This window comes from Sceloporus undulatus, chromosome 11 (assembly GCF_019175285.1).
Source record: "Sceloporus undulatus isolate JIND9_A2432 ecotype Alabama chromosome 11, SceUnd_v1.1, whole genome shotgun sequence".
NCBI lineage: Eukaryota > Metazoa > Chordata > Lepidosauria > Squamata > Phrynosomatidae > Sceloporus > Sceloporus undulatus.
This window is the reverse complement of record NC_056532.1, coordinates 11,050,322-11,063,565: the sequence shown is the minus strand read 5'-3', so window position 1 is coordinate 11,063,565 and position 13,244 is coordinate 11,050,322. Positions and strand designations below refer to the sequence as shown.

Here is a 13,244-nt window from a genome sequence, read left to right as displayed (position 1 = left end):
CGTTCTGAAAAATGTAACTACTCCCTTGCAGTAATGCGCATATGAACCACAATGCCCTTTAGTGAATGTGGGAGAGATTTCCTAAAATTTATTATGACAGAGGAGCCTTGGATTTCCGAGAAGTGATGGGAACGCCTAACCTAAATGTCAGCTTTGTTTTTGCTTTTTCCTAATTCATTCTCAAATTGTTCAATAGAGTAAGGAATGGCAGAGCACTAAAACATGCATTTTTCTTTCAGGTTGCTATGGTTATTTTCTCGTCTGTCTGGACAGTTGATGAAAAAAGCTTGGCTTATCCTGGTAACAAGCAGCTTTTGTGGAAGTGCTGGAGAATGAGACGGTGACACGGCTCAGTGAATCTCCTCGGTTTAGTCCTGTGTGTTCAAAATGTCCAGCTTGAAGGTATGAGTTTTCTATCCCTAAAAGACATTTGGCATCTTGGGGCGCATCTACACTATAGAAATAATACAATCTGGCACCACTTTAAGTGCTGTAGCTCCATCCTATGGAATCCTGCCATCTTTGGTTTTACAAGTCTTCTGGGCCAAAGAGTGCTGGTGCCTTACAAAACTACAATTCCCAGGAACTGTAGGATGGAGGCATGGTAGTTAAAACGATGTCAAACCGCATTATTTCTTCAGTGTAGATACACCCTACGTCTGCTTCCCTTCACCACAACTATAAAGTCACCAATACCTTTGGATGCCCTTCTGTGTCTTTCATGTTTTTGGTGTGACTGTAGCTCTGGGTTTAGTTCCCAGTCAGTGGTTATACACCTGTTTGTTTTCAAAATATCCTGGGTTTAACCCACCTAATCTCCAGATGATGATGATGATGATGATGAGGAGGAGGAGGAGGAGAATAATTTGGAAAAAGGCCCAGGTAACAGGTTACAACTCAGGTTAGGCCTGGGTATGCAAAGGAGCCACAAAGTTCTGTGTAGATTCTTGAGGTTAGGGTGGGCATTGGCAAATAATCCAGGACAAAATGCTGGATAGACCTTTGGTCTATTACTTGATAGTTACACTTGATAGAATCAAAGTATCATAGAATCGTAGAGTTGGAAGAGACACCAAGAGCCATCCAGTCCAACCCCTGCCATGCAGGAATTCTCAATCAAAGCACCCTTGACAGATGGCCATCCAGCTTCTGTTTAAAGACCTCCAAAGAAGGAGACTCCATCACTCTCTGAGGAAGTGTATTCCATTGTCGAACAGCCCTTACTGTCAGGAAGTTCCTCCAAATATTGAGGTGGAATCTCTTTTCCTGTGGCTTACATCCATTGTTCTCTGGAGCAGCAGAAAACAAGCTTGCTCCCTCTTCAATATGACATCCCTTCAAGTATTTAAACAGGGCTATCATATCACCTCTTAACCTTCTCTTCTCCAGGCTAAACATCTCCAGCTCCCTAAGGTGTTCCTCATAGGTCTTCATGGTTTCCAGACCCTTCACCATTTTAGTTGCCCTCCTTTGGACACACTCCAGTTTCTCAACATCCTTTTTGAATTGTGGTGCCCAGAACTGGACACAGTATTCCAGGTAGGGCCTGATAAGTCTGCTGAGAAATCAATACTCAGGACAAGAGGCCACTGTCACAACAGAATATGGAGAAATGGAATGGTCCCCAATAGGCAAAGGACTCAGGCAAGGCTACATTTTATCACCATACTTGTTCAACTTATATTGATTGATTGATTGATTGAAATTTTATTTATATACCGCCGTTCCTATGATCACAGCGGTTTACAAACAGAATAAGATACAATACGATACAGGTTACAAATATAATACAATACAAATCATAGTTTAAAAATCAAAATTAACAGCAGAAATATGCAGAAATTGTCATACAAAGAGCAAGGCTTCTTCAGAAGAAGAAGAAGACAGGAGGAAGGAACAATCTGAGAGATGCAGGACACAATATTAATAGCAGAAAACATAAATGACTTGGAATAATTACTAAGGAAGGTCAAGGAAAAAAGTGCCATGGCAGGCCTGCTGCTGACATAAAGAAAACAAAAATAATGACCATGGAAGAGCCATGTAAATTTGAATTAGACAGTGAAGAAACTGGAATAGTCAAAAATGTATTGTACCTGGGATCAAACATTGCCCAGAATGGAGACTGTAATCAAGAAATAAGAAGAAGGCTAGGAATGGGTAGGGCAGCCATGAAAGAGTTAGAGAAGTTCCTAAACAGTAAAGATATACAACTGAGCACCAAAACTGACCGTCCAAGCCATACTATTTCCAGCCACTGTGTATGGATGTGACAGCTGGACTGTGAAAAAAGCAGATACAGTAAATAGAAAACCAACTCATTTGAGATGTGGTCCTGGAGAACAGTGCGTGAGGACAGCCAAAGGGACAAACAAATGGGTCCTAGATCAGGTCAAGCCAAGATGGTGACATTAAGGCTGTCGTACTTTGAGCACATCATGAGAAGGCAGGACTCATTGGAAAAGACAGTAATGCTGGGAAAGGTGGAAGGTAGAAGAAAAAGAGATAGACCACACACCAAATGGCTAGACTCAGCTAGGGCAGGACACAGCCATGAATCTGTGGGAAGTGAGCAAAGCAATGAAAGATAGGGAGACTTGAAGATATGTCATCCACAGGGTCGCCATAAGTCGAAGTTGAGGGCTGCAAACAACAACTACTGATCCACTACTATTCTTACATTCTTGTGAAATATCTATCTCCCTGGAATACCATTGTTCCCCTTCTTTAGTTCTTTCCCTTTGTATATATGACATTGGTATCCTGAGTTACCAGCATCTAATTTCAGAAACAGTGGAAAACGAAAGCGGAGACAATACAAAATCAGCGCAACAATTTATTTTGGGAGCCCCCACTTCTCAACTCAGGCTGCATCTACTGTGCAGAATGAATGCGGTTTGAGACCGCTATAACCGCCATGGCTCATTCCGATGGCATTCTGGGATCTGCGGTTATTTGAGATACTTAGCTTCTCTGTCAGACAAACTACAAATCCCAAGATTCCATGGCAGTCAAAGTGGTCTCAGACTGTATCAGATGCAGCCTTATAGTCTACCCAACTTCATAAAGTTTTGTGCATGGGGATGGGGAATGAAGGGAGGTTTTCTATCTCGTACCTCTACGTATTTGTGCCTGATCTTCTAATACAAAATATGTCTGCTTATTTGCAGGCTGACATGCTTCTGAGGCTGAAGTAGTATTTCTGAGGACCCAAGCAACCTCCTACGGCAGATTCACCTAGTCGGAAACGCTTCAGGTTTATTCATCTCCGTCTTCCTTCGGCAGCTCCAATGTCCCACCATTTTGTGGCGGATTACCAACCAGTGTTGCTGGAAGATGGCTACTTAGCTTCTTGACCACGAAATTGGACGACGGGTCGTGCCTCAGTCCTTTCTTATTCCTGGTTTGGGATTTGTACAGTTTGATTATTATCCCCCTTTCTTCCTTCCTTTTTTATTACTTATTTTCTCTACCTCAAAAGCTGATTTGAAGAAGAAGAAAAAATTAAACATTTTCCAAAAACAGTTATCAAAAATGACAAGTCTGTTCCGACGGAGCAGCAGCAATGGTAGCTCAAGGAACAGCTCTTCCGCCCAGGAACTCAACAACAGCCGCCCTGCTAGGCAGGTCCGGCGGCTGGAGTTTAACCAGGCGATGGAGGATTTCAAGACTATGTTCCCCAATATGGATTACGACATCATTGAATGTGTTTTGAGGGCTAACAACGGTGCAGTGGATGCTACCATTGACCAGCTGCTGCAGATGAATTTAGATGGCAGCGGATGTGATGACAGCTCTGATTCAGATGACAGTATTCCTCCAGAGGTAAGCTTTACCAAGTATTCTTCTTGGGTTAGTATTGGTTGAATCGTAGAATCATAGACTCATAGAATAATAGAGTTCGAAGAGACCGCAAGGGCCATGCAGGAAATCCAAATCAAGGCATCCCCAACAGATAGCCATCCAGCCTCTGCTTAAAGACCTCCAAGGAAGGAGACTCCACTACACTCTGAGGAAGGAGTGTGTTCCACTGTCGAACAGCCCTCACTGTCAGGAAGGTCCTCCTAATGTTGAGGTGGAATCTCTTTTCCTGCAGCTTGCATCCATTGTTCCGGGTCCTGTTCTCTGGAGCAGCAGAAAACAAGCTTGCTTCCTCCTCAATATGACATCCCTTTGTAGGACCATCCCCAGCTTTGTGAAGGTCCTCAGTGTCATATCCTTTGGTAGCCCACCTATTACATATTGGGACCAGAAATACTTGGTACCAGAAGTGTTTTGGATTTTTTTCAGTTTTTGGAATATTTGTATACTGTACATACATACAAAATATTGACTCAAAAACCCTGGGTCAACTTATCCACAGGTCAATGTAAGTACTGTATTTTAACTCTTATTTGAAAAAAGGAACCATCCCCTTGTGAAAAGTGAGAGCACCTAAAAGAAACACCTTCTCAGAGCACCTAAAAGAACCAGCAGCCCACTTTACTCTCTCATCCATCCAGTCTTTAGGGTGAGCAGAAACTGTTTATGCCTCCCAAATTTTGTAAGTTCTTTGGCATCATTTTCCTTTGCTTCATCCTTTTTTACATACCTTAAAGTTTTACCATTGACTTACCCACATGTTATATCAAAATCCATAATTTGAGCCCCAAACCCTGCTTTCGACTTCTACATGAGGTAGACGTATATACGCTATACATCTTGAGATATCTTGTTGATGGGACCCAAGTCTAAACACGAAATTCATTTGTGTTTCATGTGCACCTTATATGCTTTGCCTAAAAGTAGTTTTATACACAAAATTTTAATGATTTTATGCATGAAACAAAGTTTGTGTATACTGAACCTTTGGAAAGTCAAGGTGTCACTGTGAGATTATTTTTTAAGACAAGTGTGACCAGACACACTCACAGATAGTCTTAGTTCAAGGACAATAGACATTGTATTGGGCCTATGTCACCTGGTTTTGTGTTCGTAACTTGGTTACATCAGTTTTATTTTTTTAGTAAAGGAGGTCAGTGGGTTTTGGTTAACTAATTAATGCTTATTACCTGCTTTGAAGCTACTTAAGGTTCTGATCTGGTTTTAAAGACGTGGGCACATGACAAAGTGTAAAGGATTTGCCAGGCTCCAAGATGTGGATTTTCCTTCCAGCGATAGCTGCCTAGTTGCGTTCTCTCGTGTCCTGATCCTTTCTCATTTATTCGTGACAGTTCTCTCTTGAAAGAAGGGACCCTTCAGTGAGTATGTAAGCCTCGGTTTCTGAGAGGCAGCGATGTAGAAGGGATGGAAACCTGAAGAAGCCCTTCAGCCTCCTAGTTACTCAGTCTCAAATGAATGGCTAGAAACAAAGAATGGACATTTTCCTGGGGCCTTTTAACACTACATAGTTATGGAGCTTTGAATCTGATTTCCCTGCCACTGTTCTTTGTACTATGGCTCACCGGCAGGAGAATGTGTATTTGTGTTTTCTTCAACAACCCTTGCTTTTAAGGTAGATTGTGGGGTAGAATCACAAATCCTAGAATCCTAGAGTTGAAACAGACCCTAAGGGTCATCCAATCCAACCAATTCTGCCTTGCAGGAAGACATAGACTCAATCTCAACAGATAGCCATCTAGCCTCTGTTTAAAAATCTCTAAAGAAGGAGACTCCAGCACTCTCCAAGGCAGCGTCTTCCACTCCATGAATGAAAGGCTCCATATATCTGAAGAAGCAGACCCAAGTCTGTGAAAGCTTATGCTACAACTACTTTTCCAGTTATGTAAATCTCAAAAGTGCTGCAAGACCCCTTTGTATAGTTAAAAATTAGCAGCATCTTTTACAAAGCCATCATAGCATAGGGGTTTGAGCATTGGACTATGACTCTGTAGACCGGCTCAGCCATATAAACCCACTGGGTAACCTTGGGCAAGTCGCATTCTCTCAGCCTCAGAGGACAGCAATGTCAACCCCCTTCTGAAGAAACTTGCCAAGAAAACCCTGTGATAGGGTCGCCGTCAGTCAGAAACAACGTGAAGGCACGACATCAACCGTAAGCCATCATGAAATTAAAAGTAGTTAAAACAATTAAGGAAATAAAATTAAAGTCTAGCACATTGTGCAAAGCCTTATTGTGACTGTCACTGTCAAATCTAGACAATTGAAGGCTATGCAAGGATATGTGATTTCTTTGTGATCTCTGTGAATCACACAAATGGGTTATTCTGTGCCTGCACAGTAAAGCTTGGAAACCTCTGGAATCACTTAGTTTGCAACTTTTTGGGCCCAGCCAAGAGGAGTCCTGGAGCAGCAACTGTGCAGAGATTAAATAATGGAAGGCCTTGCATAGTTTTGAAAACAGGTCTGACAAGGGCATGCTGTAGGAAAAGGGGACAACTGCGAGAAGGTTTTGTGCTCTGAGATGCTCCTCTGCTATTTATGGCTTTGAAAACAAGATGATAGCAGGAATCCCCCACACCAGAGTCTTCTGTCATCTAAATATGGCCAGCCCGATCCCTTTGGCTGTGTGCAGCAGGAGTTAGAGAAGGCATCCTCTCCCGGGTGACTTAAGGGCACATTGTTGGTTGTTTGCCCAGTCTTGTGTTTTTGATGAAGGACACCAGCAGTCTTTGTGGAACATATTTTATTGCCTGCTTGGGGCTGGTGAAAAGGGGCAGGTGGGTGAGTGCTGTTAAGCAGTTGACAGTCCATTATGATATATGGTGGGTCAGCCAGATTCAGCTTGGTGGCATTACGAATTATTGTTGTGGGCCTTCAAGTCGCTTCTGACTTGTGGCAACCCTGAGGTGAACCTGTCATGGGGTTGCTGAGGCTGAGAGTGTGCGACAGCCTCTGTCCATAAATGTTGCAAACATTTCTAATTGTGTCTATCTTTTCCTCTTACTCAATTCAGATTTTGGAACGGACTCTGGAACCTGACAGCTCAGATGAAGAGCCACCTCCTGTTTACTCTCCCCCTTCCTATGACATGCATGTCTTTGACCGACAGTACCCACAGGCGCCCCCGACACCACCCCCCAGGTAAGCAGCAGTTTGTCAGGCTCGTGTTTGGAAAAGGTCTTGGAAGCATCTAGTGCACCCCGCTGGTTGATGCAGGACATCTGGAGGAAGAACATCTCCAACATTGAGTAGACCTGCTTCTGCTTGCAGATTTCCAGGGATTCAATGCCCTCCATTGCTAAGGAGTTTCTTCTCATATTCATTCACAACCTGTCTTTCTGTACATTAAGCCTTAGCACTTGTGCGATCTGGGTGACCTGCATGAGCTGTTCTCTTGGGACGGCACAGCGGATTTCCATACAGGTTGCAAAGTGGGATAAAAATACCTCAAAGAAACTACTGTATATACTCGACCTCATGTATAAGTCGAGGGCAGGTTTGGGGGACAAAATTATGACCCGTGGATAGGTCAAGGGTAAATCCTAGGGGCAGGTAACAAAGCATGTAAAGGACGAAGCAAAACAAAACCATGCCAAAGAGCTTAGAAAATTCCAGCAGGCATAACTGTTTATGCCCACCCTAAAAGTTGGATGGATGGATAGGGAATTACGGTAAATCATGATTGTGTGATTTGTGGGGGAAGCATCCAGATACAGATGGAGCAAAGAAAATGCACACATACCACAAAGGAGGTGCCACTATGCAGACAAGGAGATGGTTCCTTTTTTTTTTTTTGGTAAGAGTTAAAATAAAGTACTTACATTGACCCATGAATAAGCTGACCTAGCATTTTTGGATCAATATTTTGACTAAAATTTCTAGACCTATACATGAGTATTTGTGATCATGTGTATAGTCTTTAACCTTCTCTTCTCCAGGCTGAACATACTCATCTCCCTAAATCACTCCACATAGGGCATGGTATCCAGATCTTTCACCATTCTGGTCGGCTTTCTGGACACGCTCCATCTTGTCCACATCCTTCTTGGATTGTGGTGCCCAGAACTAGACACAGTATTCTAGGTGAAGTCTGACCAAAGCAAAATAGAATGGCAGTATTACCTCCCTTGATCTAGACACTACACTACTATTGATGCAGCCTAGGATCATTTTGTCCTTTTTAGCTGCTGCATCACACTATTGACTCATGATCCATGATCCACGAAAACAGGCACTGAGAGTTGGCATCCCTACATCTCTGTGAGGTCAGACTTACTGTTTCTTGCTGCCTCTGTGGATTTTTACGCTTCACTGAATGACCTGAGAAAGTTAACTCCCAGCTTTAGACTCCTTGGGGTAAAGTGAGCATCTGCAAGCCATGCCAAGATCTGAAACACAGCCGAGTTTGGCCCTCTCTGCGCTTCCTTCATCTTTTCCTCTGGATCTGTTGGCTCCATGCCTTCTTCCATCAGGCCTCCCTCGCACATGTTGGTTAAGGAAGTCTGGCTGCTGCTCTCTTCCACCTCCCAGAATCCTGGCAGAGGGAATTGCTCCAAATATCCGTCCATGGATGTTGGTGGTCCCTTCTCCTTGCCTGCTAGTTCGCTGGTATCTTTTGCCTGCTGAATGGAGACTCTTCTTCCTTAAAGGATCACAGTGTTGATTCTCATTCTGAGAGCTGGACTCTGGGGAGAGTTATGAAGGCTGTGGAACCAAAGCAGCCCAAATGTCTACTTTTCCAGTGCTGGATTCTGCAGTGTATATACATATTATGCAGCTTAAATTGACTGGCAAATTTTATTCAGTTTTGCATAAAGATGCCCTGCACTGGTCATGGAGTGAGGAGGGAATTAAAACTGGATCCTATTCAAGTCACACACCAATGCCTGACCAGATGTTTGATCAACTATGTAGCCCCCTTACTTTCAAACCTTTCAGTGTAAAGTTGAAGGCTTTCACAGCTGGCATCCATGGTTTTTGGTGGGTTTAACTTTTCAGACTTAAGGATTAGAAAATGGTGTGTGTGTTTTAAATGAAATTTGTAATAGCCACCATAGTGTAATGGTTTGAATGTCAGACTATGACTCTGGAGATTAGGCTTTGATTCCCTTTTGGGGCCATGTAAACCCACTGGGTGACCTTACACAAGACACATACTCTTAGCCCCAGAAAACTGCATGATAGGTTCGACTTAGGGCAACCATAAGTTGGAAATGACTTGAAAACATACAACAACAAGAATCCTGAATCGACCACCAAATTCCAGTCCCTGGTCATAGACTCCACATTGCTAGATTCTTCTGCCACCAGTATCTACCAGCATTCAGATCAAGGAAACTGTGATGAACAACAGACATTACAGGGCTGATCATATGAAGTAGACATCCACCAGTGGTCCTAATTTGTGATGGTTAATCTTCTGTCATCCCATTTTTACAGCTGCTTTTAAAATTCCCCAGTCTCTCTCGTCTCCTCCTACCTTCCCTCCTTACTTTCAATAGGCTCTTCTAATGTTTCGGTGGAATCTCCCCCCTCTCCATAGATGTATCTTTCTGAGTAACTGTACTATAAAACTTTTATGGTTGGACTAAAAAGCTATGAAAAATGAGTGAGTTTTAAGGTTGCATTTGTTGTTGTAGCAGTGTACCTTCAAGTCATTTCCAACGCATGCAAGCCCTAAGGCTATCACATTATTTTCTTGACAAGATTTATTCAGAGGTTTTTCCTTGCCTTCCTCTGAGGCTGAGAGAGAGTGACTTGCCCAAGGCCAGCCATGCATGGCCATGCAGGGATTTGGAACCCTGGTCTCCAGAGTCATAGTCCAATGCTCAACCCATTACACCATGCTGGGTCTCTCTTCAGGTTATGGTGAGTTGTTCTACTTGTCTTGAAGTTAACCAGAAACAAATGGGAGCAGGAGGAAGAGAGGGAAGGAGGGAGAATGAAAGAAGAGAGATGAAGTTAGGTAAGGTGAAAAGCTCCAGTCTGCACTTTGTCTGAAGATGGAGTGGAGGAGGTGTTAGGCAGACATAACTAGGTTAGGCAAAATGGAAAAACAACATTCCTTGGGTGCGCTAAGGGCTTACGGGACAGAGAAGCATGGCTATTCTCTCTATGGAAACTGTGGTGCTCTGGGGTATTTTTAGACTCCGACTGTAATGGCCTTACTGGCCTTCTTTCTTTAGATGGTAATAATGTGTCTTCAAGGGTGGGCAGACATCAGACCGGTGAGTTTTGCTTGCTTTGCTGTGCTTTCTCTTTTCCCCATAGGAGCCTGGCGCAAAACAATTTTTCACTTAGAATTAAAGACTATCCAATTAATTTTTGTGTCCCAGAACTGAACAGAGTTTGCACAGTCCTTCCACGCTCCTGGAGTTGTAGAGGTTTGGTATCACTATTAACTGTTGAGGTGCCATCCGGTGGAAGCCTGTCACTTGTAGTTTGGCGAGGCATTTGAAATTCACTGCTTCCTAATGCTGTCGTTCTGGGAGCTGTAAAGTTCCCCGCGAAACTACAACTCCTAGAATTACATAGCCTGGATCCATGGCAGTGAAAGTGATGTCAAAGTGCTGTGACTGTGTAGTCTGGATACCCTCCTGGTTGTCCCCAGGCTTCCTTTAACACTTCACAAGAAACATGTAGGGGTAGCTTGTGTTGGCCATTTAACAAATGCAAACAAAAATCCATCAGTGATACTTTTATTGGCCAACCGAAATGCACCATTTACTTGTTGTGAGCTTTCGAAGCTCCATGGGCTTCTTCATCAAGCAAGATGTTACAAACCAAACAGGACAAGTAAAACAATTGGAGATATTAGTCAGATGCCTACATGTTCTTTTATTGCCCCATCATACCATTGACCCATCGCACACCCCGTGAAATGAAATGACGACAAAACGGGGTGTCGCCAACAATACAACAGTTTTAATAAGACCATTAACAAACTGGCCAATCCAACAGAGGTCTATGGGGGAAGGGTAAATGCACATATATGGAGGTCTCCATACTGGGTGTTACTGGGTGCACTGTTGGACAGTGAAATAAACTGCCTTGGAGTGTGGTGGAGTCTCCTCCTTTAGAGGTTTCAAAATAGAGGCTGGATGGCCATCTGTTGGGGATACTTTGACTGAGAGTTCCTGCATAGCAGAATGAGATTGGACTGGGTGGCCCTTGGGTTCTCTTCCAACTCTAGGATTCTGTGAAATATTGCAATCTCTAATACCTTCCAGACTTATTTGCCCCATCTGGAGTCATTGAAGGCAACCAGATTTTTAAGCTCCAGACACATTTGCTCCAAATGGATTCATTGAAGGCAACCAGATTTTTAAGCGTCACCTACATTTTACTGTCTTTCCCCTCCCTTTTTTTCCTTTGACCATGCAGGATTGATATCCAGAATTCCAGTGGCCCACCAGCGCCACGACGGTATCGGAACTGGAACCCCCCGTTGTTAGGCAATCTTCCTGATGACTTCCTTCGCATCTTGCCCCAGCAGATGGACAAAGTGCAGGTGGGAAAGAGAGATGTTTTCTTATTTTGACCATGGTTGCATTTGAACGTATTGATAAACCACTGCTGTGAATAAGCCTTGGTGAACCTTGGACACTGCCTGCTTCTTTCAGCAAGGCTGGCAAGAAGACCCCAGGGAGCATTGCCTTTCATTTTGGCAGACTCTAACGTTGCCATTTTTATCCATATTGACAAAAGGTGCTTCCACACTAGAAATAAAACAGTTGGACAACGCTTTGCCATGACTCTAGACTAAAGAATCCTGGGATTTGTAATTTGGCGAGGCACTAGAGCTCTCTGACAGACAAGGCTGAACACCTCGCCGAACTACAGATCTCAGGATTCCACAAGATGGAGTCATGACAGTAAAAGCGGTGTCAAGCTGCTTTAATTCTGCAGTGTGGAAGTGCTGAAAATGTGCAAAGAAGCCTTGTAAAGGAGCAGCTTTTTCTGAGATAGATAGATAGATAGATATTCTGTTCGTATTCCTTTTTGAAATAATAAGATTTTTAATCATTTTAATTTTTTTAAACTGTCAACATAGATATAAAGCGGTATGTTTGCAAAATGTGGTATGTTTGCAAAATCCTGGAGAGGCATTTGTCAGTCTTTGGCGGGAGCTCCTTGTTCAGTGTTCTTGGTGGTGAGCCCAGCTTTGCTTTCACATCATGTGTGAAACGGCTTCTGTTTGCCATGCCTACTAGTTGACTCTTTCTTCATGCTTTGTCTAGAGTTCTCAAAGCTGCCATCAAACAACCAAAAGCCCGGGAAGCCAGAGAACCCAAGTCTCATTGGACCAGGAGAGGAAATGGAAGCAGTATCTTGAAGATGAGCGGATTGCGCTCTTCCTCCAGAACGAGGAGTTCATGAGGGAACTGCAGAGGAACCGGGATTTTCTTCTGGCCCTTGAAAGAGGTAATGCTTTCCTGTTCATTCTCCGTTCTGGTAGTGATGTGTCTCCTTTTCTTTGGCAGACCTGTTTAGATCTACCTCATAGGAGGCCACCACCATCAGACATAACCATCAGTTTTTTGTGAGGTTTTTGGGCACTGGTGAAACATGAGGAATAAACTGTTCCAGAACATGGCCACATAGCCTGAAAACCCCACAAAAACCTATGGATTCCGGTCATGAAAGCCTTCGACTTCACGTAGCAATCAGTCTTGCAGAATTGCTATGTCTTGGGTTTGAGTGTAGGACCTTCTGCATCCAAAGCAGTTCTTCTTCTACTGGGCTGTGATCCCTGCATCCCACAAATGTTGGTCCATGCAGTGTCCTCAAACTGCAATGCCCATCAGCTATGTCTAGTCAATGGTGGGGGAAACTGGGCATTGCAAGATCATAGAAACATAGGGTTGATACGACCCATAAGGGCCAGCAGGAATACACAACTACACTCTGATCCAGAGTGTTGCAGTCCAGCAATATCTGGAGGGACTCCAATGTTTCCCATCTCTTCTCTGAAGATGCCAGACACAGATGCTGGCAAAACATCAGGAATAAACTCTTCTAGGACATGGCCACATAGCCTGAAAACCCCACAAAAAACTATTTCCCATCTCAGTTATGACATTTTGTATTTGGACTGCCTTTCTTGGAGAGGTTGTGGGGCAGAGAAAGATGAGAAAAGGAGAGAAAGGTGGCCCCAGGAGTGTGGGAAAAGGAGGCAGTGGGTCCAGTAATGAAAAAGACCTGAGAAAGCCCTATACAGCTTGGATCTGGACTCCTTGGAAGGCTGTATCTCCCCATATGAACCTGCCAGAACCTTAAAATCTTCAGGGGAAGACTTTCAATACATAATTCTTTAATGGGGTGTTGCTTTGGTATGTTTTTAATGGTTTTATATTTTTAAC

The 13,244-nt window shown here is 43.5% G+C and overlaps 1 protein-coding gene across 3 annotated transcripts in view; it reads left to right on the top strand.

The window, feature by feature from the left end:
• CUEDC1 (CUE domain containing 1) overlaps window positions 1-13,244 on the top strand; it is a 60,840-nt gene that overhangs the window by 34,024 nt on the left and 13,572 nt on the right. For all 3 annotated transcript variants that reach the window (XM_042442668.1, XM_042442669.1, XM_042442670.1), the window contains 5 exons: window positions 240-402; window positions 3,171-3,825; window positions 6,896-7,023; window positions 11,266-11,392; window positions 12,123-12,306. In XM_042442668.1, coding sequence (XP_042298602.1) covers window positions 3,535-3,825; window positions 6,896-7,023; window positions 11,266-11,392; window positions 12,123-12,306 — 730 coding nt within the window. In that variant the 5' untranslated portion in view covers window positions 240-402; window positions 3,171-3,534. The remainder of the gene's footprint in view (window positions 1-239; window positions 403-3,170; window positions 3,826-6,895; window positions 7,024-11,265; window positions 11,393-12,122; window positions 12,307-13,244) is intronic.